This window comes from Hemitrygon akajei, chromosome 10 (genome assembly GCF_048418815.1).
Source record: "Hemitrygon akajei chromosome 10, sHemAka1.3, whole genome shotgun sequence".
Lineage (NCBI taxonomy): Eukaryota > Metazoa > Chordata > Chondrichthyes > Myliobatiformes > Dasyatidae > Hemitrygon > Hemitrygon akajei.
Genome location: NC_133133.1, coordinates 96,630,933 through 96,653,058, shown reverse-complemented (window position 1 = coordinate 96,653,058; position 22,126 = coordinate 96,630,933). Strand labels below are relative to the sequence as shown.

General features: G+C 43.5%; 1 protein-coding gene across 2 annotated transcripts in view; it reads left to right on the top strand.

Annotated features, from left to right (window-relative positions):
* The window catches only part of LOC140734099 (terminal nucleotidyltransferase 5A-like), an 88,326-nt gene that overhangs the window by 43,018 nt on the left and 23,182 nt on the right, over positions 1-22,126 (top strand). Inside the window, exon 1 of one of the 2 annotated variants that reach the window (XM_073057682.1) lies at positions 10,711-10,820. The exons of the other annotated variant lie outside the window; for it this stretch is intronic. Within the exon in view, the coding sequence (XP_072913783.1) occupies positions 10,805-10,820 (16 nt within the window). The 5' untranslated portion in view covers positions 10,711-10,804. Of the gene's footprint in view, positions 1-10,710; positions 10,821-22,126 lie in introns of those variants that run through there. 2 annotated transcript variants of the gene reach the window in all.

Genomic DNA, 22,126 nt, shown 5'->3' with positions numbered 1-22,126 from the left:
CCTGTGTAGGTCTGTAGTCTAGTGTAGCTTTCTCTGTGTTGTTTTTTTATTACGTAGTTCAGTCTAGTTTTTTGTACTGTGTCATGTAACACCTCGGTCCTGAAAAACGTTGTCTCATTTTTACTATGTACTGTACCAGCAGTTATGGTCGAAATGACAATAAAAGTGACTTGACTTGACTTGACTTGAATTTAAAGCTAGCACCATTATTGGGCGCTTTAATTTTCAGTGCCCCTTTGCACCACCATTTCAGATACAGTGGGATTAGATTAGTTGCAGATATGGGTGAAAATGGCAGATGGTGTTTAATCTGGCTGGTTGTGAAGTACTGCTCTTTGGGAGATCAAATTTAAAGGGACAGAACACTGTTAATGGCAAGACCTTTGAAGGTGTTGATATGCAGATTGATCTTGGGGGTTAAGTCATTACTTCCTTGAAAGTGACTATTTAGTGATGGGATAAGAAGCTATATGGCATGTTTGCCTTCATCAGTCAAGGAACTGTGTTCAAGAGTTGGGAAGTAATGTTTCAGCTTTATAAAATTCGAATTAGACCACATCTGGAGTATTGCATTTAGTTCTGGTCCCTCCATTATAGGACAGATGCCAAGGTTTGGGAGAGGGTGCAAAAGGTTTTACCAGGATGCTCCCTGGATTTGAGGGTGTGTGCTATAAGGAGAGGTTGGACAAACATGGGTTGTTTTCTAGAGCAGCAGAGGTTAAGGGGAGATCTTTATGAGAAGCATCAATGGAGTAAACAGCCAGGGTTGTGAAAAAGAAGGCATACATTTAATGTGACAGGGAGTAAGTTCAAAGGAATGATGTGAAGCAAGCTTTTATATAGAGAGTGGTGGGTACCTAGAATACACTGCCTGGGTTGGAGGTGGAGCTAAATATGATAGGGATGATAAGACAGGCAGGTGAATTTACAGGAAATGGAAGGATATGGACACTATGTAGGCAGAAGGGGTTAGCTTAGTTGGCCATTTGATTACTAATTTAATTAGTTCAGTCCAGCACTGTGGGCCTAAAGGCCTGTTCGTGTAAAGTACTGTTCAATATTTTATGTTCTATAGGTACATTGTTCCCTGAATATAACAACACAGGTAGACAAGGTCACGAAGAAGCAGTTGGTTAGAGAATGGTGTGGAGATCTGCTTAACAAATGAGAGTATTGAATATTATCAACTGATCTCGGTTAGGCAATTCACTGCACAACTCTTAATTCATCAAAGCTTGCACCTTATTCTCCCTGCACAATTTAACTATGTTCACCCCAGGCCAACAGCTTAAAACATGAATTCTACTGTTCCCTCTGTACCTATACACACTCAGACACTTCTCCAATTTATAACACTGGTAGAAGGAATCTCCTATTGGCCAAATGATTGATCATTTTTCTCCCAGCCCCTTGGCATGTGGTTCTTCCTTGTAATAGTACTGTCCGATGTACTCACCCCTTTGCATTTGAAGCTCCTCATTCTTATGAAATTATAAAAGAAGACCACTATATAAAGTGGGCAGCGGAGTGAGAGGAGGGCAGAGTGATAGGGCTTTGGCTCAAATGGGGCTGCGGCAAAGAAGAGTCAAGGAGAAGAACTGATTTGCAGAGATTCACAGAGAACGGCCTTCGACTTCCCCGGCGGCCTCTTCCCTTTCTCCCGTGGTCCTCTTCTGCTAACATCCGTTGCTCTGTCATGGCAGGTGAGGTCAGACCTGTGCCATGTGGGAACTCAGGGAAGCTGACAGTATCCCTGAAGACTATGTGTGCAGGAAGTGTGTCCAGCTGCAGCTCCTGATAGACCACATGGTGGCACTGGAGCTGCGCACGGACTCACTTTGGAGCATCTGAGATGCGGAGAATGTTGTGGATAGCACATTTAGTGAATTGGTCACACCGCAGTTTAAGGATCTAAGGAAAGATAGAGAATGGGTGACCAACAGGAAGAGTAGTAGCAGGAAGGTAGTACAGGAGTCTCCTGTGGTTATCTCCATCCAAAACAGATATACCGCTTTGGAGTCTGTTGGGGGAGATGGCTCATCAGGTGAAGGCAGTAGTAGCCAGGATCATGGCACCGTGGTTGGCTCTGCTGCGCATGAGGGCAAGAAAAAGAGTGATGGAGCTGTTGTGGTAGGGGATTCCATGGTAAGGGGAATAGAGAGGAGCTTCTGTGGCTGCAAATGGGACTCTCGGGTGCAAGGATCAGAGATGTCTCGGAGAGGCTGCGGGGCATTCTGAAAGGGGAGGGTAAGCAGCCAGCTGTCGTGGTGCATGTAGGTACTAACGATATAGGAAAAAAAAGTGGGATGAGGTCCTACAAGCTGAATTTAGGGAGCTAGGAGCTAAATTAAAGAGTAGGACCTCAGAGGTAATAATCCCCAGATTATTACCGGTGTCACATACTAGCCAGAGTTGGAATAGCAGGATAGCTAGAATGAATATGTGGCTTGGGCGGTGATGCAAGAGGGAGGGTCTCAGATTCTTGGCCCATTGGAACTGCTCCTGGGGGTGGCCCGGTCTACATCTGGGCAGGGCCGGGATCAGTGTCCTAGGGAGATTGTTTACTAGTGTTGTTGGGGAAGTTTTAAACTAATATGGCAGGGGGATGGGAACCCACACAGAAAAGAAGAGGGAAGTGATGCAGAGACCAAAGCTAGAGTTAGTGAAGAAAAAAGTAAGAGTAGAGTGCATAAAAGTAAAAAGCAAAAATTGCAGAGGTCACTAGATTCTAATAGGACAATGAGTACAAGAGCACTTCATCTAAGTGCCCATAGTATTAGAAACAAGGTTAGTGAATTTGTGGCACAGATCAGTACCAAGGCATATGATTTAATGGCCATGACAGAAATCTGGTTGCAAGGTGGAACTGACTGAGAATTAAATATCCAAGGCTATCAGGCAATACGGAAAGATAGGCAGGAAGGCAAAGGAGGTGGGGTGGCACTCTTAATTAAAGATGAGAGCAGGGCGATTGTGAAAGACGATGTAAGATCTACTGAGCAGAATATTGAGTCCATCTGGGTAGAGATTAAGAATAGTAAAGGGAAAAAAATCACTGGTGGGAGTTGTCTATAGGCCACCTAATAAAAATATTGCAGTGGCAGAGGCGATTAACCAAGAAATAACTGAGACTTGTAAGAACAGAACGGCAATTGTCATGGGGGATTTTAACTTCCACATAGATTGAATGAATCAGGTTGGTCAAGGAAGTCTTGAGGAGGACTTTGTAGAATGCATCCATGATGGCTTTCTTGAGCAGTAAGTTAGTGAACCTACAAGGGAAAATGCTATCTTAGATCTAGTCTTGTGCAATGAGACAGGTAAGATTAATAATCTTGTAGTCAGGGATCCTCTTGGAAAGTGTGATCATGATATGATTGAATTTTGCATACAGATGGAGGATGAAATAGTTAGATCTAAAACTAGTGTATGTGCTTGAACAAGGGAGACTACAATAGGATGAGGGAGGAGTTGGCTAACGTGGATTGGGATCACAGGCTATTTGGTAGGACAGTTGAGGAACAGTGGAATACTTTCAAAGAGATTTTTCACAGTGCTCAACAAAAGTATATTCCAGTCAAAAGTAAGGACTGTAAGTGTGGGGAGAGCCAGCCGTGAATAACTAAGGAAATAAAAGATAGTATCAAATTAAAAGCTCATGTGTACAAAGTCGCAAAGAGTAGTGGAAGACTGGAGGATTGGGAAAACTTTAAAAAGCAACAAATGAACAACCAAACAAGAAATATTTGAACTTCCTGGGTTTCCTATGTTACCTGGGTTTCAGCACCTAAGTTACAGGGAAAGGTTGAGCAAGTTAGGTCTTTATTCTTTGGAGTGTAGAAGGTTGAGTGGGGACTTGATAGAGGTATTTAAAATTATGAGGGGGATAGATAGAGTTGACGTGGATAGGCTTTTTTCCATTGAGAGTAGGGGAGATTCAAACAAGAGGACATAAGTTGAGAGTTAGGGGCAAAAGTTTAAGGGTAACACGAGGGGGAATTTCTTCACTCAGAGTGAGGTAGCTGTGTGGAACGAGCTTCCAGCAGAAGTGGTAGAGGTAGGTTTGGTATTGTCATTTAAAGTAAAATTGGATAGGTATATGGACAGGAAGGGAATGGAGGGTTATGCACTGAGTGTGGGTCAGTGGGACTAGGTGAGAGTAAGCATTCGGCATGGACCAGAAGGGCCGAGATGGCTTGTTTCCATGCTGTAGTTGTTATATGGTTATATGGTTAAATAAGGAAAGGGAAGATAGAGTGTGAAAGTAAATTAGCACAAAATATATAAACAGATAGCAAAAGTTTTTATAAATATATAAAGCAGAAGAGGGTGGCTAAAGTTAATGTAGGTCCCTTGGAAGACGAGAAGGGGAAATTGATATTGGGTGATAAGGAAATGGCTGAGGCATTGAACGACTATTTTGTGTCGGTCTTCACGGTGGAGGACACGTCTAATATGCCAAAGAAGGATGTTATGAACAAAATGGGTGGTGAGGACCTCGATAAAATCACTGTCACTAAAGAGATAGTGATGAGCAAACTGGAGGACCTGAAGGTAGCTAAGTCCCCTGGGACTGATGGGATGCATCCCAGGGTGCTGAGGGAATTAGCGGAGGTTATAGATGACAGGTAATTCCCTATACTCCACTGTAATACTGATACATCTGACTTTAGCTTCTCTGTCTCAAATTGTAGTGTGTATTCTGTCATATTGAGATGATTGTTTCCTAAGGGTTCCTTTACCTTAAGCTCCCTTGTTTATTACACAAAACCCAATCTAGAATTGCTGATTTCCTAGTGGACACAACCTCAAGCTGCTCCAAAAAGCCACCTCAGAGGTTTTTCACAAATTTTCTGCCTTGGGATCCAACATCAACTTGATTTTCCCAATCTACCTATATATAGAAATCCCCAATGACATGCTTTTTCTATCTCCTGCTGTAATTTTTAGATCACATCCTGGCTAATGTCTGGAGGTCTGTAAATAACTCCCATCAGGGTCTTCTTACCCTTGAACTGTCTTAATTCTTCCCATAAGTATTCTAGATCTTCTGATCCTATGTCACTTCTTTCTAAAGATCTGATTTCATTTTTTACTAGCAGAGCCACTCCTCCTCCTCCTTTCCCTCCCTGCCTGTCCTTTCGATAGATTGTGTATCCTTTTGATATTAAGCTCCCAGCACTATCGTCTTTCAGCCATGACTCTGTGACACTCACAATATCAGACCTGCCAATCTCTAATCTCACTACAAGATTATCTACCTTATTTTGTATACTGCATGCATGCAAATATAACACACTCAGTCCTGAATTTGTCACCCTTTTCAATTTTGTTCCACTTTTACACTTTAACTCCACTCACTGACTGCAATTTTGCCCTGTCATCTGCCTGTCCTTCCTGACAGTCTCATTATATACATCTTCCGTTGCAAACCAACATCCTTACCCTTAGCCCTATCATTCTGGTTCCCATCCCCCTGCCAAATTAGTTTAAACCCTCCCGAACAGCTCTAGCAAACCTGCTTGCAAGAATATTGCTCCCCTTCAGGTTCAGGTGTAGCCTGTCTCTTTTGTACAAGTCATACCTTTCCCAGAAGAGAACCCAATGATGAACAAATCTGAAACCATGTCCCTTGCATCAGTTCCTCAGCCATGCATTCATCACAAAATCATCCTATTCTTGCCCTCACTGGCATGTGGCACAGGCAGTGATCCAGAGATTATTACCCTGGAGGACCTGTTTTTCAGGTTTCCTTCTAACTCTTTAAATTCTCTCTTTATGACCTCTTTTTTTTCATTCATAGGTCATTGGTACCAATATGTACTAAGATGTCTGGCTGCTCAGATTGCCCCTTTAGAATGTTGTGAACACGATCCGAGAACTTCCCTGACCTTGGCACCTGGGAGGCAACATGCCATCTGGGTCACTCTATTACGTCCACAGACTCCTATCCATTCCTCTAACTATGGAATTTCCTCTCACCATTGAATTCCTCCTCTTCCCCCCCCCCTTCTGAGCCACAGTGACAGAGACTTGGTTGCAGTGTCTCCCCCCACCCCCAACCACATCAAAACTGGTATACTTGTTATTGAGGGGAATGACCACGGGGGTGTTTTGTACTGGCTGCCTGTTTCCCTGACAGTCATCTGTTCACCTGCCTCCTGCAACTTAGGGACCATTGCCTCCCTGTACCTCTTGTCTGTCATCTCCTCATTTTCCCTGGTCATTGAGTTGCAGCTCCAGTTTGTTAACACATTCTCTGAGAAGCTGCAGATGTGATTAGCCAGGAGGCTGGAGGTCTCCCAGAAATCCCACATGTCTTACACAGGACAAAACATAGACCCTGGAGACATTTTTATTGACACTTACATGTGAAGAATGAGCAAGAACAAGCTTACCAGATACTGAGGTCGCCCACATCTGTTGAGCCTAAGCCAAAGGTTTCCTCACTCTAACACTGTCCCACTCTAACAATGGCTGCTCCGCTTGCCTCTGCCTTTTTTAATTTGAGCTTGCTAATGAACCCCAAACTCTGATTGGCCACTGTTCAAGCTCCAGAAAATGTCTACCAACCACTGATTTTTAAAGTTCTCTCCTCGACCTGAGTGCAGACAATGTTACTTTTCATCTCTGAACTCTGATTGGCCACTGTTCAAGCTCTGAATAAACTACTACAAAGCACTGATTTTAAAAGCTTTCTCCTTGACATGAGGGAAGAAGCCATTACTTTTCACCTCCAGACTCCAATTGATCGCTGCTGCAGCTCCATTTAACAATTCCACCTCACTGGGTTTGATGAGGGATACTTTTTTTGCCTTAAGCAGTTTCATCAGATTTTGCATCGCCTCTATGGTGAATGTGGGGACCTTGATCTGATTCTAGACTCCTTGGCAATTCCCAAAATTCTGGCTGTAACCTTAGCAGTGTTATTTCTAGTTTGTCTCTATTTCTAGATAGCCATTATCCGCTAGTTGAAAGTATCCACTATCACCAGGATATATTTCAGTCCTCCAGGGGATGAAGGTAAAGGTCCTACAAAATCAATTTGTGTGATCCTTCTACAGAATGTGTGTGTCTTAAAACTGCTTTTCTATCTAATTTATTTGGGTTACACTGGGCACAAATCAAGCAATTCTTGCAATAATGTTGGATGTCTCCTCACATTTTTGCCCACCAACACACATTCTTCAAATGTTCCATCATTCTATGTGCTCCTTGATGCCCAAAAATGTCATGATATCATTACATCATCTGGTTTGTATCATCCCATTAAGTAAATCCCATTCCATACCTGTATTCCTGGATATTTCCATAATCTTCAAAATTCTCTCCTCTTGAGTACCTTGACTAAGTCTATAGGTATACTGTTTGCTGGTTTATGTGACATTGCTCTCTCTATATCTAGTTTCCATTTCACACTGCAACTTGCTCCTAGTTTGGTTAATTCCTCAGTCTTCCTGTTTGCTTCTGTGGATGTCTTTTGAGAGCCTTCACCTTTATTTTTACTCAATAATCAGAATCAGATTTGATATCACTGGCATGAGTTGTTATGCAGTAGCAGTACATTGCAATACATCAAAAAAACTTTAAATTACAGTAAGAAGTGTATATATATTTTAAAAAGAAATTAAATAAGCAGAGCAAAAAGAAAATGAAGTAGTGAGGTGCTGTTCGTGGGCTCACTGACCATTCAGAAGTCTGATGGCAGAAGGGAAAAAGCTATTCTTTAATCAGACTCCTGTACCTTCTCCTTGATGGTAGCAATGAGAAGAGGGCATGTCCTGGGTGATGGTGGTCCTTAATGATGGATGCTGTTATTTTGAGGCATCACTCTTTGAAGATGTCCTGGATGTTGAGTTGCTAGTGCCAATAATGGAGCTGACTGAGTTTACAACTTCCTGCACCTTCTTTCAATCCTATGCAGTGGCTCCCCATAGTACATGGTGTTGCAGCCACGGTACTGTAGAAATTTGCAAGTGCCTTTGGTAACAAACCAAATCTCCTTAAACTCCTGATTAAATACAGCCTCTGTCTTGCTTTCTTTGTATCTGCATTGATATTTTGGGCTCAGGATAGATCCTCAGAGATGTTGACATCCAGCAACTTGAAATTGCTCACCCTTTCCACTCTGACCGCTCAACAAGGACTGGTGTGTGTTTCCTTGTCTAAACATTTCTGAAGTCCACAATCAATTCGTTGGTTTTACTGATGTTGAGTGCAAGGTTGTTGCTGTGACATCACTCAACCAGCTAATTTTTCATCACCATCTAAGATTCTGCCAATAATAGTTGTGTCATCAGCCAACTTATAGATGGCATTTGAGCTGTGACTAGCCACACAGTCATGGGTGTCATGAGAGTAGAGCAATGGGCGAAGCACACATCTTGAGGTGCGCCAGTTCTAATCATCAGCAAGGTGGAGAAGTTATTTCTGATTTGCACAGATTGCGGTCTTCTGTTGAGTATGTTGAGGATCCAGTTGCAGAGGGAGGTAAAGAGGCCCAAGTTTTGGAGCATTTTGATCCGACCTGAAGGAATGATTGTGTTAAACGCTAAGCTGTAGTCAATAAATACAGCCTGACATAAGTATTTGTATTATTCGGGTGATCCAAGGCCACGCAAAGAGCCAATAAGATTGCTTCCACTGTAGACCTATTGTAGTGATAGGCAAAGTGCAGGGGGTTCAAGTCCTTGTTGGGAGGAGTTGGTTTTAGCCATGACCAAACTCTCAAAACACTTTGTCACTGTAGATGTGAGTGGTATGGGACGATTGTTGTTAAGGCAGCTTACCCTACTCTTCTTGGGCACTGGTATGATTGTTACCCTTTCGAAAAAGGTGGGAACATCTGCTTGAGCAATGAGAGATTGAAAATGCCTTTAAAGACACTTGCCAGTTAGTTGGCACAGATTCTCAGAGCCCTACTGGGTACACCATCGGTGCTTGTTGCCTTGCGAGCAATGTTCTCTCTAATTTTTAGTAGTCTGTGTGCGCAAGAATCTTATATTGTGCACATTTTTTTCCTGTGACAAAAGTATGTGCGCACTGAATGCACACATGACACAGTTTATCTAGGTTTACAAAATATTTGACATGGCCTCCTCTACTGTCAAGATGAAGCCACACTCAGGTTGGAGGAACAACACCTTATATACCGGCTGGGTAGCCTCCAACCTGATAGCATGAACATTGACTTCTCTAACTTCCATTAATGCCCCCCTCCCCTTCTTACCCCATCCCTGACATATTTAGTTGCTTGTTTTTTTTCTCTCTCTCTGCCCATCACCCTGCCTGTTCTCCATCTCCCTCTGGTGCTCCGCCCCCTTTCTTTCTCCCGAGGCCTCCCGTCCCATGATCCCTTCCCTTCTCCAGCTCTGTATCACTTTTGCCAATCACCTTTCCAGCTCTTAGCTTCATCCCACCCCCTCTGGTCTTCTCCTATCATTTTGCATTTCCCCCTTCCCCCACTACTTTCAAATCTGTTAGTATCTCTCCTTTCAGTTAATCCTGACGAAGGGTCTCGGCCCGAAACGTCAACAGTGCTTCTCCTATAGATGCTGCCTGGCCTGCTGTGTTCCACCAGCATTTTGTGTGTGTTGCTTGAATTTCCAGCATCTGCAGATTTCCTCGTGTGAACAAGTTAGGTCTTTATTCTTTGGAGCGTAGAAGGTTGAGTGGGGACTTGACAGAGGTATTAAAAATTATGAGGGGGATAGATAGAGTTGACATGGATAGGCTTTTTCCATTGAGAGTGGGGAGATTCAAACAAGAGGACATAAGTTGAGAGTTAAGGGGCAAAAGTTTAGGGGTAACACAAGGGGCAACTTCTTTACTCAGAGAGTGGTAGCCGTGTGGAATGAGCTTCCAGTAGAAGTGGTAGAGGCAGATTCGATATCGTCATTTGAAAAAAAAATTGGATATGTATATGGACAGGAAAAGAATGGAGGGTTATGGGCTGAGTGCAGGTAGGTGGGATTAGATGAGAGTAAGCGTTCGGCACGGACTAGAAGGGCTGAGATGGCCTGTTTCCGAGCTGTAATTGTTATATGGTTATATAGTCTAACTATTACAGCATTTTCAGCTAGAAAATCATGATAGTTTAGACATAAGTCATTAACTTGTTCATCGCCAAATGTGAAGTTTACGATATGAACACTGTCAGCCAAACATGGCTGCCGCCGTGATGCAGATGTACAAACTGGAACAGGAAAGGTGAGGTGATGTAAATTAGTGACCTGCATTGTGATATTTGAAAAATCGACTAACTAGTTAACAGAAACATTTAGCTAAATGATTATTTTCTATAATTATTGATTACTACATTATTTTAGGTAACTAACCTTTTGTGCACACATTAATTTCCTTTGTGTGCTGGTTGAAAAATGTGTGTGTGTGCACACATGCGCACTGCTTAGAGAGAACATAGCTTGTGAGGGGTCAGCTTCTTGAAAGACGTTCTAACGTTGGCCACCAAGACAGAGGTCACAGGTTCACTGGGTGCTGCTCATAGCAGTAGTTTTATTCTCCCTTTCAAAGCGAGCATAAATGGTGTTGAGTTCATTCATCTGGGAGTGAAGTATCACCATTATTCATGATGTTGTGTTTCAATTTGTAGGAAGTAATGACCTGCAAACCCTGCCAGAGTTGACATGCATCCCACACTGCCTCTCATCTCAATCAGAATTGTTCCTTTTCTCCAAGATAGCTCTCTGTAAGTCACAGCCGGCCTTCTTGTAAAGTACTGGATCACCAAACTTGAATGCCACAGATCTAGCCCTCAGCAGACTACAAATCTCCTGGTTCATCAATGGATTTTGATTCAGGTACGTACAGTATATTCTCAAAGGCCCACACTAATCCACATAGGTTTTAATGAAGTCAGTGACAACTGTAGCATATTCATTTAGACTCAAAGATGAATCTCTGAATACAGTCCAGTCCACTGATTGAAAGCAGTCCTATAAGTGCTCTTGCAACCCCCCCCCCCCCCCCCCGTACATACCTTCTTGCTCCTCACTACTGGTGCTACAGTCTTCAGTCTCTGCCTGTACTCAGGAAGTAGAAATACAGCCAGATGATCATACTTTTCCAAAGTGATGGCATGAGATGGCATGGTAAGTGTTCTTGATGGTGGGATAACAGTGTTGGGTCCTCTTTTTCCACGTGATATGTTGGTGATAATTATTCAGATAATTTTTCAAGATGGCCTGATTAAAATCCTCCAAACTGACAAGGGAAAGCATCAGGATGTGCTTTTTCATGCCTGTTGATTATGTCACCCAATTCATCTATAGCCTTCTTGACATGGGTGGAACGTACACTGCTACCAAGGCTCAAAACTCCCGTGGCAGATAAAATAGAGAATACTTGATTGGTAGATGTTCCAGGCTGGGTGAGCAGGACTGGGACAAAACCTGTTTCCTCGTGTCTTCTCAAATACAGTCGGCCCTCGTTATCCGTGGGTTCCGCATGCGCGGATTCAACCAACCGTGGATCAGGAAAACCCGGAAGTTCTCTCTCCGGCACTCGTTGTTTGAGCATGTACAGACTATTTTTTCTTGTCATTTTTCCCTAAACAATACAGTATAACAACTATTTACATAGCATTTACATTGTATTAGGTATTATAAGTAATCTAGAGATGATTTAAAAGTATAGGCAGTCCCCGGGTTATGAACGAGTTCCGTTCCTGAGTCCGTCTTTAAGTCTGATTGAAGTCAGAACAGGTACATCCGGTATTATGTTGCTTAGTAATAATTGTAGCTTTCATCGGGGCAGGGCCTTTCAAATGCTCTATTAAAATTGTTCCGATCGTTGACCAACTGTAGCCTAAGTCTTTTTCAATGACCGATGGCATTTCACCTCTTTCCAATCGCTTTATTACTTCCACTGTTTTTTCAATCGTGATCGTGATTATTTTCGTGAACAGAAACACTGCAGATTCAGAGCTACGCCAGGTCCTAAAGTCCACTGCACTGATGCAGGTTAAATAAGGTCTGGGGTTCCGCTGGGTCCTAAAGGCCACCGCATTGAGACAGGTTAAATAAGGGACTTGAGCATCCGCATTTTTTGGTATCCGCAGGGGGGTCCTGGAACCATTACCCCGCGGATAAGGAGGACCGACTGTATATACTTCAACAAGAATACTGATGGTAAAAGTTCACCAGCAGCAAAATAACCTCCACCTTCCCATAACAGTAAATACTCGGTAAAACTACTGGAAGCAGTGGCAGATGTCCATAAGGCATAAGAGCAGAATTAGGCCATTCAGACAATCAAGTCTGCTCCACCATTCCATCATGGCTGATCCCAGATCCAACTCAAACCCATACACCTGCCCTCTCACCAGATCCCTTGATGCTCTGACCAATCAGGAAGCTATCAAATTCTGCTTTAAATACACCCATGGACTTGGCCTCCACCGCAGACTGTGGCAGAGCAATCTACAGATTCACCTCTCTTTGGCTATACAAATTCCTCCTTATTTCTGTTCTAAAAGTTCGCCCATCAATTTTGAGTCTGTCCCCTCAAGTTCTGGATATCCTCACCAGAGCAAATATCCTCTCCACATCCACCTTGTATGGTCCTTTCAATGTTTGGCGGGTTTCAATGAGATCCCCACACTTTCTTTTAAATTCCAGTACAGGCCCAAAGCTGTCAAACGCTTCTCATATGCTAACCCCTTCATTCCCAGAATAATCCTCGTAAACCTCTGTACTCTCTCCAATGACAACACATCCTTTCTGAGATATGGGGCTCAAAACTGTTGACAATACTCCAAGTGCTGCCTGACTATTGTCTTATAAAGCTTCAGCATTAATTCCATGTTTTTATATTCCATTCCACTTGAAATAAATACCAACATTGCATTTGCCTTCTTTACCACAGACTCAACCTGTGAATTAACCTTCTGAGAGACTTGCACGAGGACTCCTAAGTCCCTTTGCACCTCTGATGTTTGAATTTTATCCCCATTTAGATAACAGTCTGCTTTATTGTTCCTTTTACCAAAATGCAATATCATACATTTCCCAACATTGTATTCCATCTGCCACATTTTTGCCCATTCTTTGAATTTATCTAAGTCCTGCTGCAATCACATTGCTTCCTCAGCATTACCTACCCCTCCACCTATCTTTGTATCATCCGCAAACTTTGCTACAAAGCCATTAATTCCACTATCTAAATCATTGACAAACAATGTGAAAAGTAGCGGTCCCAATACTGACCCCTGAAGAATACCACTAGTCATTGGCAGCCAACTAGAAAAGGCCCCCTTTCTTCCCACTGTCTGCCTCTTGCCTGTCAGCCATTCTGCTATCCATGCCACTATCCATGCCAGTATCTTTCCTGTAACACCATAGGATTTTATCTTGTTAAGTAGCCTCATGTGAGGCATCTTATCAAATGCCTTCTGAAAATCTAAAAGTAAGTGACATACACTGCCTCTCCTTTGTAACAAGCAGGGTGGACTTCCCCGAAGAACTCAAACAGGTTTTTTAAGGCAAGATTTCTCTTTACAGAAACTATGCTGACTTTGACTCATTTTATCATTAGTCCCCAAGTACCTGGAAACCTCATCCTTAATAATGGACTCCAACACTTTACCAACCACTAAGATTAGGCTAACTGGTCTATAACTTTTCTTTTGCTTGCTTCCCTTCTTAAAGAGAAGTGTGATATTTGCAATCTTCCAGTCCTCTGGGACCATGCCAGAATCAACTGAATCTTGAAAGATCATGACTAATTCATCCGTTATCTCTTCAGCAGCCTCTCTCAGAACTCTGGGATGTAGTCTAGGTGACTTATCTACCTTAAGAACTTTCAAGTTTGCCTAGCGCTCTTTCCTTTGTAATAGCAGTGACACTCACTCATGCTCCCTGACACTTACGGACCTCTGGCATATGGGTAGTGTCTTCCACAGTGAAGACTGAAACAAAGTATGTATTTAGTTGTATTTTAAAAGCTTCCCAATCATCCAACTTCCCACTCACTTTTATTACCTTTTCTAGCCTTTCCTTTGGCTTTTATGCATTCCTTAACTATCCTTGGCAAACATGGTTGCCTACCCCTGCCATTTGAGAATATCATCTTCTATCCTGTGCCTTGTGAACTATTTCCTGAAACTTCTATTATCTCTGCTCTGCCGTCATCCCTGCCAGTGTCCCCCTCCAATCTACCTGGTCAAACTACTCTCTCATGCCTCTGTAACTCCCTTTATTCCATTTGCAATACTGTTACATGTGACTTGTGCTTCTCCCTCTCTAATTGCAGTATGAATTCAATCATATTATGATCACTGCCTCCTACGGGTTCCTTTATGTTAAACTGACTAATAAAATCTGTGTTATTAAACAACACCCAATCTAAGATAGCTTTTCCCCAAGTAAACTCGAACCCCAACTGCTCTAAAATGCATAAGCATTCAACAAATTCCCTGTCTTGTGATCCAACACCAACCTGATTTTCCCAATCTCTTTGCATATTGAAATCCCCTATTACAATTGTGTCATTAACCTTATTACATGCCCTTTCCAGCTCCCTTCGCAATCTCAACCCCACATCTTGGCTACTATTTGAAAGCCTATATATTATTCCCAGAATGGTTTTACAAACCATGATAAAGCCATAAGATAAAGGAGCAGAATTTGGCCATTTGACCCATCGAGTCTGCTCCACCATTTCATCATGGCTGATCTATTTCCTCTCAGTCCCAATCTTCTGCCTTCTCCCTGTAACTCTCCATATACTGACAGATCAAAATTCTATCAACTTCTGCCTTAAATATACCCAATGACTTGGCCTCCACAGCTGCCTGTGGCAACAAATGCCACAGATTTAGCACTCTCTGGATAAAGAAATTCCACCTCCTCTCCATTCTAAATGGATGTCCCTCTATTCTGAGGCTGTGCTCTTTGGTCTTAGACTCTCCCACCATAGGAAACATCCTCAAGGCCTTTCACTATTCAATAGGTTTCAATGAGGTCATCCCTCATTCTTCAGAGCCATCAAATGCTCTTCATATGACAAGCTGTTGAACCCTGGAATCATTTTTGTGAACCTCCTTTGAACCCTCTTCAATTTCAGCACATCCTTTCTAAGATAAAGGGCCCACAATACTCCAAACAAGTCCTCACCAGTGCTTTATAAAGTCTCAACATAACATCCTTGCTTTTATATTTTATTCCTCCTAAAATGAATGCTAATACTGTGTTTGCCTTCCTCCTACTGACTCAACCAGCAAATTAAACTTTAGGGTGGGGGTTCCCACTGGGATCCTCAGTTAATGGTTGGCATAAAAAGGTTGGGAACCCCTGATATCAGGAATCCTGCCCGAGGACTCCCAAGTCACTTTGCACATTGGATTTTTGAATTTTCTCTCCATTTAGAAAATTGACTCCACTTTTATTTCTTCTACCAAAGTGCATGACCATACACTTCCTGGCACTGTATTCCATATGCCACTTCTTTGCCCATTCTCCTAATCTGTCTAAGTCCTTCTGCAGCCTCCCTGCTTGCTCAACATGATCTACCCCTCATCTTTTCTTTGTATAGTCAGCACATCTGGCCACAATGATATCAATTCCTTTATCACAAAAGAGTGATCCTAACACAGACCCCTGTGGAACACCAGTAGCCACCTGGTAGCCCAACCAGAAATGTATTTTATTCCCACTCTGCATCCAGCCAATCAGCTATTCATGTGAGTATCTTTCCTATAATACCATAGGTACTTAACTTGCTAAGCAGCCTCACGTGTGGCACCTTGTCAAAGCCCATCTGAAAATCCAAGCGCACAACATCCACGGACTCTCCTTTATCTATTCTGATTGCCATTTCTTCAAAGAATTCGAACAGATTTGCAGGCAAGATTTTCCCTTGAGGAAACCATGTTGACTTTGGCCTACACAAGGAAATCTGCGGATGCTGGGAATTCAAACAACACACACAAAATGCTGGTGGAACGCAGCAGCCAGGGAGCATCTATAGGAAAAGCACTGTCGACGTTTCGGGCTGAGACCCTTTGTCAGGACTAACTGAAAGGAAAGATACTAAGAGATTTGAAAGTAGGAGGGGGAGGAGGAAATGTGAAATGATAGGAGAAGACCGAAGGGGGTGGGATGAAGCTAAGAGCTGGAAAGGTGATTGGCAAAAGTGATACAGAGCTGGAGAAGGGAAAGGATCATGCGACGGGAGGCCTAGGGAGAAAGAAAGGGGGAGGGGAGCACCTGAGGGAGATGGAGAACAGGCAGAGTGATGGGCAGAGAGAGAGAAAATAACAAACAACTAAATATGTCAGGGATGGGGTAAGAAGGGGAGGAGGGGCATTGACGGAAGTTAGAGAAGTCAATGTTCATGCCATCAGGTCGGAGGCTTTCGGAAGGAGTGAGGTTGGAATTGGAACAGGGTGTGGTGAACTCAAGACGGTTGATGTCCCATCAGCAATTATCAATAAAGAGATCCAGAGCAGGCAGAAGATCAGAGCGGGCTGTCCATGAAAAGGAGGAGGATTGAAGAAGGGAGAAGGGGTCATCGGTGGGGGTAGGAGAGTCCTTGCCAAAGAAGTAAGCTCGGAGACAGAGCCGGCGGAAGAAGAGTTCAGTGTCATGGCGTATGCGGAACTCGCTGAGGTGTGGGCGAAGGGGGACAAAGCTGAGGCCCTTACTGAGGACAGAGCACTCTGCCTCAGAGAGTTGAAGGTCAGAGGGAATGGTAAAGACCCGCCACGGATGAGAGATGGGATCAGAGGGGGGAGGGAGGCTGGTAGTGTCAGTGGAGAGGGAAGGGTTGGGGTGAGAGGAAGATGGAGCCTCCAACCTGATGGCATGAACATTGACTTCTCTAACTTCCGTTAATGCCCCTCCTCCCCTTCTTACCCCATCCTTGACATATTTAGTTGTTTTTTTTCTCTCTCTCTGCCCATCACTCTGCCTGTTCTCCATCTCCCTCAGGTGCTCCCCTCCCCCTTTCTTTCTCCCTAGGCCTCCCGTCGCATGATCCTTTCCCTTCTCCAGCTCTGTATCACTTTTGCCAATCACCTTTCCAGCTCTTAGCTTCATCCCACTCCCTTCGGTCGTCTCCTATCATTTCACATTTCCTCCTCCCCCTCCTACTTTCAAATCTCTTAGTATCTTTCCTTTCAGTTAGTCCTGATGAAGTGTCTCGGCCCAAAATGTTGACAGTGCTTCTCCTATAGATGCTGCCTGGCCTGCTGCGTTCCACCAGCATTTTGTGTGTGTTGTTTGACTCATGAGCCTCCAAGTACTCCAAAATGTTCCCAACCATTGAGTTCAGACTAACTGGCCTATAATTTCCTTTCTTCTGTCACTCTCCCTTCTTGAAGAATGGAGTGACATTTCCAATTTTTCACTACCCCAGAGCCATGCCAGAATCTTGTGATTCTAGAAAAATCATTACTAATGCTCCACAATCCCTTTAACTACCTCCTTCAGAACACTGGAGTGTGGACAATCAGGTCTAACTGACTTATTTATCTTCACAGTTTTCAGGTTCCCAAGCAGCTTCTCACTTGTAATGGTAACTTAATTCCTTTCTGCCCTTTGACATTCTCGAACTTCTGGCATACTGCTAATGAAGACTGATGCAAAATACAGTATTTATTCAGATCATCAGCCCCCATTAGTACCTCTCCAGTATTATTTTCCGCTTATCCAAAGTAGGACCATAAACACTGGAGAAAACTGGTCACAACCTCATCACAAGTACTGAGGGGTGGTCCCCTTTCCATTGTCTGCATTTGTGCAAAGTCTCCATGTGGTCACCTTGATTAGTCCCTGCAGATTTGAATATAGCCTCCTATAAATCATCTAGTGTCCCCTGACCTTGTGCCTGTTCCTCTGGCAGGGCTGAGAGTAACACTGAGGTTAGACACAGGATTAATTTCTGCTCCTCTGCTTCATTGAAACTGAACTGTGCTGCAGAATATGCTGAAAAGCTCTCAAGGATCATCTCCCAGCCCACACTTTGGTATATTCACAGCTGTAGAACTCAACTGGGCCATGTATGTCAAAAAGGGTATAGTACTGTGTCACAATCAGTACTCCTGGCTCTAGTGTCTCCTGAACTCTTTCCATTACCACAGGTGCCATTGGGGCAGAGGTGTTGAAGTTTCCATCCCTTCTTGGAAAAATCCGTAAGGAGGTGGGCCACTTCCCCAATAATCCACCCTATTATGGTGCATTGCTTCATATGCTAAATCACCCCATTCTACATCACTATCATTGTCAGTCCTCACACCAAATGCACATATCTCTATCAATATCACTCGTCTCTGAGCTGAGTAAATGGACACATCACTCCTCTCTGAACTGAGAGTTGACTGTGCAGATTTTCGACCTTGGTGTGATTGGCGCTGCCTTTCTTGTCAGCTACCGATTGTTGCACAACATTTCATAGCAGTTCGTAAATCCTGACACTGACTTTTCCAATTCCCTATTTCTGTATTTGCCTGTTTACTGTCCTTTTTACCCATTACGTGCTCACACTGAGCCTGAAACTGAGCTCAAGTTGATCAAATTTGCCTGACTCAGCTCCTGCAGAATTTCATTTTCTTTCCTCTCTCCAACTCTTTTCTCTCTTTCTCTAACTCTTCCCTACACTTATACAACTCCTCTGCCAGTTTCTGTTTCCTTCTTTTCATTTCAATTAGATCTTCCAGCATTCATCCCATTCTTTGATTTCTTTTTACTAACTGTTTGCCACAATACATCAACAGGGTCCCTGACCCTCCACTCTCAGTCTTTCCTATCCACTCATCGTAGTCAGGCCATTTTCTTAGTACATATCTATGGAAGTAATCTTTCCAATCCTCCGAAAACCCTGGGTTCTTTCCTCTCCCCATTTTAATATTCTAACCTAATGGGTGCTTCAGCTTGTAACTAGGGTCCCAGACCTTGATTCTTTCTTTTCAAGCCAACCCAGGGACACCAGATTCTGTTGAATATTATCAACTGATCCAGGTTAGGCAATTCATGATGCAACTCTTAATTAATCAAAACTTACATTTTATTGTTATTTTTTTTGTCTTTGCACAATCATCAATGTAACCATAGGCCAACAACATAAAATATGAATTCCACTGTTCCCTCTGTACCAATATTCATTCAGGCCATTTCTCCAATTGGTCAAACGATAAATCCACTTTCTCCCAGTCCCTGATATGGGGTTCTTCTTTGCGATAGTCTCTGGAGTTCTCACCACTTTTCATTTGAATCCTTTCACTCTTATACTCTTTCCTTATCAGTTCATATGTTGCAATTCAATCTCATCGGCTCAAGGTCACCTGACTGACTTGTGTTAGATTTCATAGAACATAGAATAGTACAGCACATTACAGGCCCTTCGGCCGACAATGTTGTGCCGACCCTCAAACCCTGTCTCCCATATAACCCCCCCCCACCTTAAATTCCTCCATATACCTGTCTAGTAGTCTCTTAAATTTCACTAGTGTATCTGCCTCCACCACTGACTCAGGCAGTGCATTCCACGCACCAACCACTCTCTGAGTGAAAAACCTTCCTCTAATATCCCCCTTGAACTTCCCTCCCCTTACCTTAAAGCCATGTCCTCTTGTACTGATCAGTGGTGCCCTGGGGAAGAGGCGCTGGCTGTCCACTCTGTCTATTTGCTACACTGTCTATATGCCTGGTGACCTCCTCAAAGAACTCTATCAGGCTTGTTAGACACGATCTGCCCTCCACAAAGTCATGCTGACTGTCCCTGATCAGACCATGATTCTCTAAATGCCCATAGATCCTATCTCTAAGAATCTTTTCCAACTGCTTTCCCACCACAGATGTAAGGCACACTGGTCTATAATTACCCAGACTATCCCTACTCCCCTTTTTTGAACAAGGGGACAACATTCACCTTCCTCCAATCCTCTGGTACCATTCCTGTGGACAACGAGGACCTAAAGATCCTAGCCAGAGGCTCAGCAATCTCTTCCCTTACCTTCTGGAGCAGCCTGGGGAATATTCTGCCAGGCCCCGGGGACATCTGTCCTAATGTATTTTAACAACTCCAACACCTCCTCTCTCTTAATATCAACATGCTCCAGAACATCAACTTCACAAGGTGAATACTGAAGAGAAGTATTCATTGAGGACCTCGCTCACTTCCACAGCCTCCAGGCACATCTTCCCACCTTTATCTCTAATCGGTCCTACCTTCACTCCTGTCATCCTTTTGTTCTTCACATAATTGAAGAATGCCTTGGGGTTTTCCTTTACCCTACTCACCAAGGCCTTCTCATGCCCCCTTCTTGCCCTCCTCAGCCCCTTCTTAAGCTCCTTTCTTGCTACCTTATACTCCTAAACAGACCTGATCCTTGCTTCCTAAACCTCATGTATGCTGCCTTCATCCACCTGACTAGATTTTCCACCTCACTTGTCACCCATGGTTCCTTCAGCCTACAATTATTTATCTTCCTCACCAGGACAAATTTATCCCTAACATCCCTAAATATCGACCACATGTCCACAGTACATTTCCCTGCAAGAACATCATCCTAATTCACACCCGCAAGTTCTAGCCTTATAGCCTCATAATTTGCCCTTCCCCAATTAAAAATTTTCCTTTCCTCTCTGATTCTGTCCTTTTCCATGATAATGTTAAAGGTCAGGGAGCGGTGGTCAGTGTCCGCCAGATGCTCACCCACTGAGAGATCTGTGACCTGACCCAGTTCGTAGCTAATACTAGATCTAGTATGGCATTCCCCCTAGTCGGCCTGTCAACATACTGTGACAGGAATCTGTCCTGGACACACTTAACAAACTCTGCCCCGTCTAAACCATTGGAACTAATCAGATGCCAATCAATATTAGGGAAGTTAAAGTCACCCATGATAACAACCCTGTTATTTTTGCACTTTTCCAAAATCTGCCTCCCAATCTGCTTCTCGATATCTTTGCTGCTACCAGGGGGCCTATAAAGTACTCCTAATAGAGTAACTGCTCCCTTCCTGTTCCTGACTTCCACCCATACTGACTCAAAAGAGGATCCTGCTACATTACCCACCCTTTCTGTAGCTGTAGTAATATCCCTGACCTGTATTGACACCCCTCCTCCCCCTTTTCACCCCTCTCTATCCCTTTTAAAGCACTGAAATCCAGTAATATTGCAAATCCATTCCTGCCCTGTTGCCAGCCAAGTCTCGGTAATGGCCACTGCATCATAATTCCATGTATGTATCCAAGCTCTCAGTTCATCACCTTTGTTCCTGATGCTTTTTGCATTGAAGTACATGCACTTTAGCCCTTCTACCTTACTACCTTTACACCCTTCACTCTTAATGTTAGATCTGGCTTTACTCCATGTACTTCTTCCACTGCTCCATTGCTCTGGGTCCCATCCCCCTTGCAAATTAGTTTAAACCCTCCCGAACCATGCTAGCAAACCTACCTGCAAGGATATTGCTCCCCCTCAAGTTCAGATGCAACCCATCCAATCTGTACTGGTCCCACCTTCCCCAGAAGAGATCCCAATGATCCAAAAATCTAAAACCCTGCCCCCTGCACCAGCTCCTCAACCACGCATTCAACTGCCATCTCCTCCAATTCTTACCATCACTATCAAGTAGCACTGGCAGCAATCCTGAGAACGTCACCCTTCAGGTCCTGTTCTTCAGCCTTCTGCCTAGTTCCCGAAACTCATACTTCAGGACATCATCCCTCTTCTTGCCTATGTCGTTGGTCCCAACATGTATCACAACTTCTTGTTGCTTTCCCTCTCATACCAGGATGTCGTGCACCCGGTCAGAGACATCCCAGAACATTGGATGTTGCCAAGGACTGCACAACTTTGTGCCTTATGTGACTTCTTTAGTTCTATTCAATTCTGGTTCAAACTAGTCAAACCGGATCACCTAGACATTGGGCTGAGATAACAAATTTACCTCTGCACAGCTGCCGTTGTACACAACAAACAATTCATCTGAGAATGATCTCAGGTTTAGCAGATCATAGAAACATAGAAAACCTACAGCACAATACAGGCCCTTTGGCCCACAAAGTTGTGCCGAACATGTCCCTACATTAGAAAATACTAGGCTTACCTATAGCCCTCTCTTTTACTAAGCTCCATGTAACTATGTAAAAGTTTCTTAACC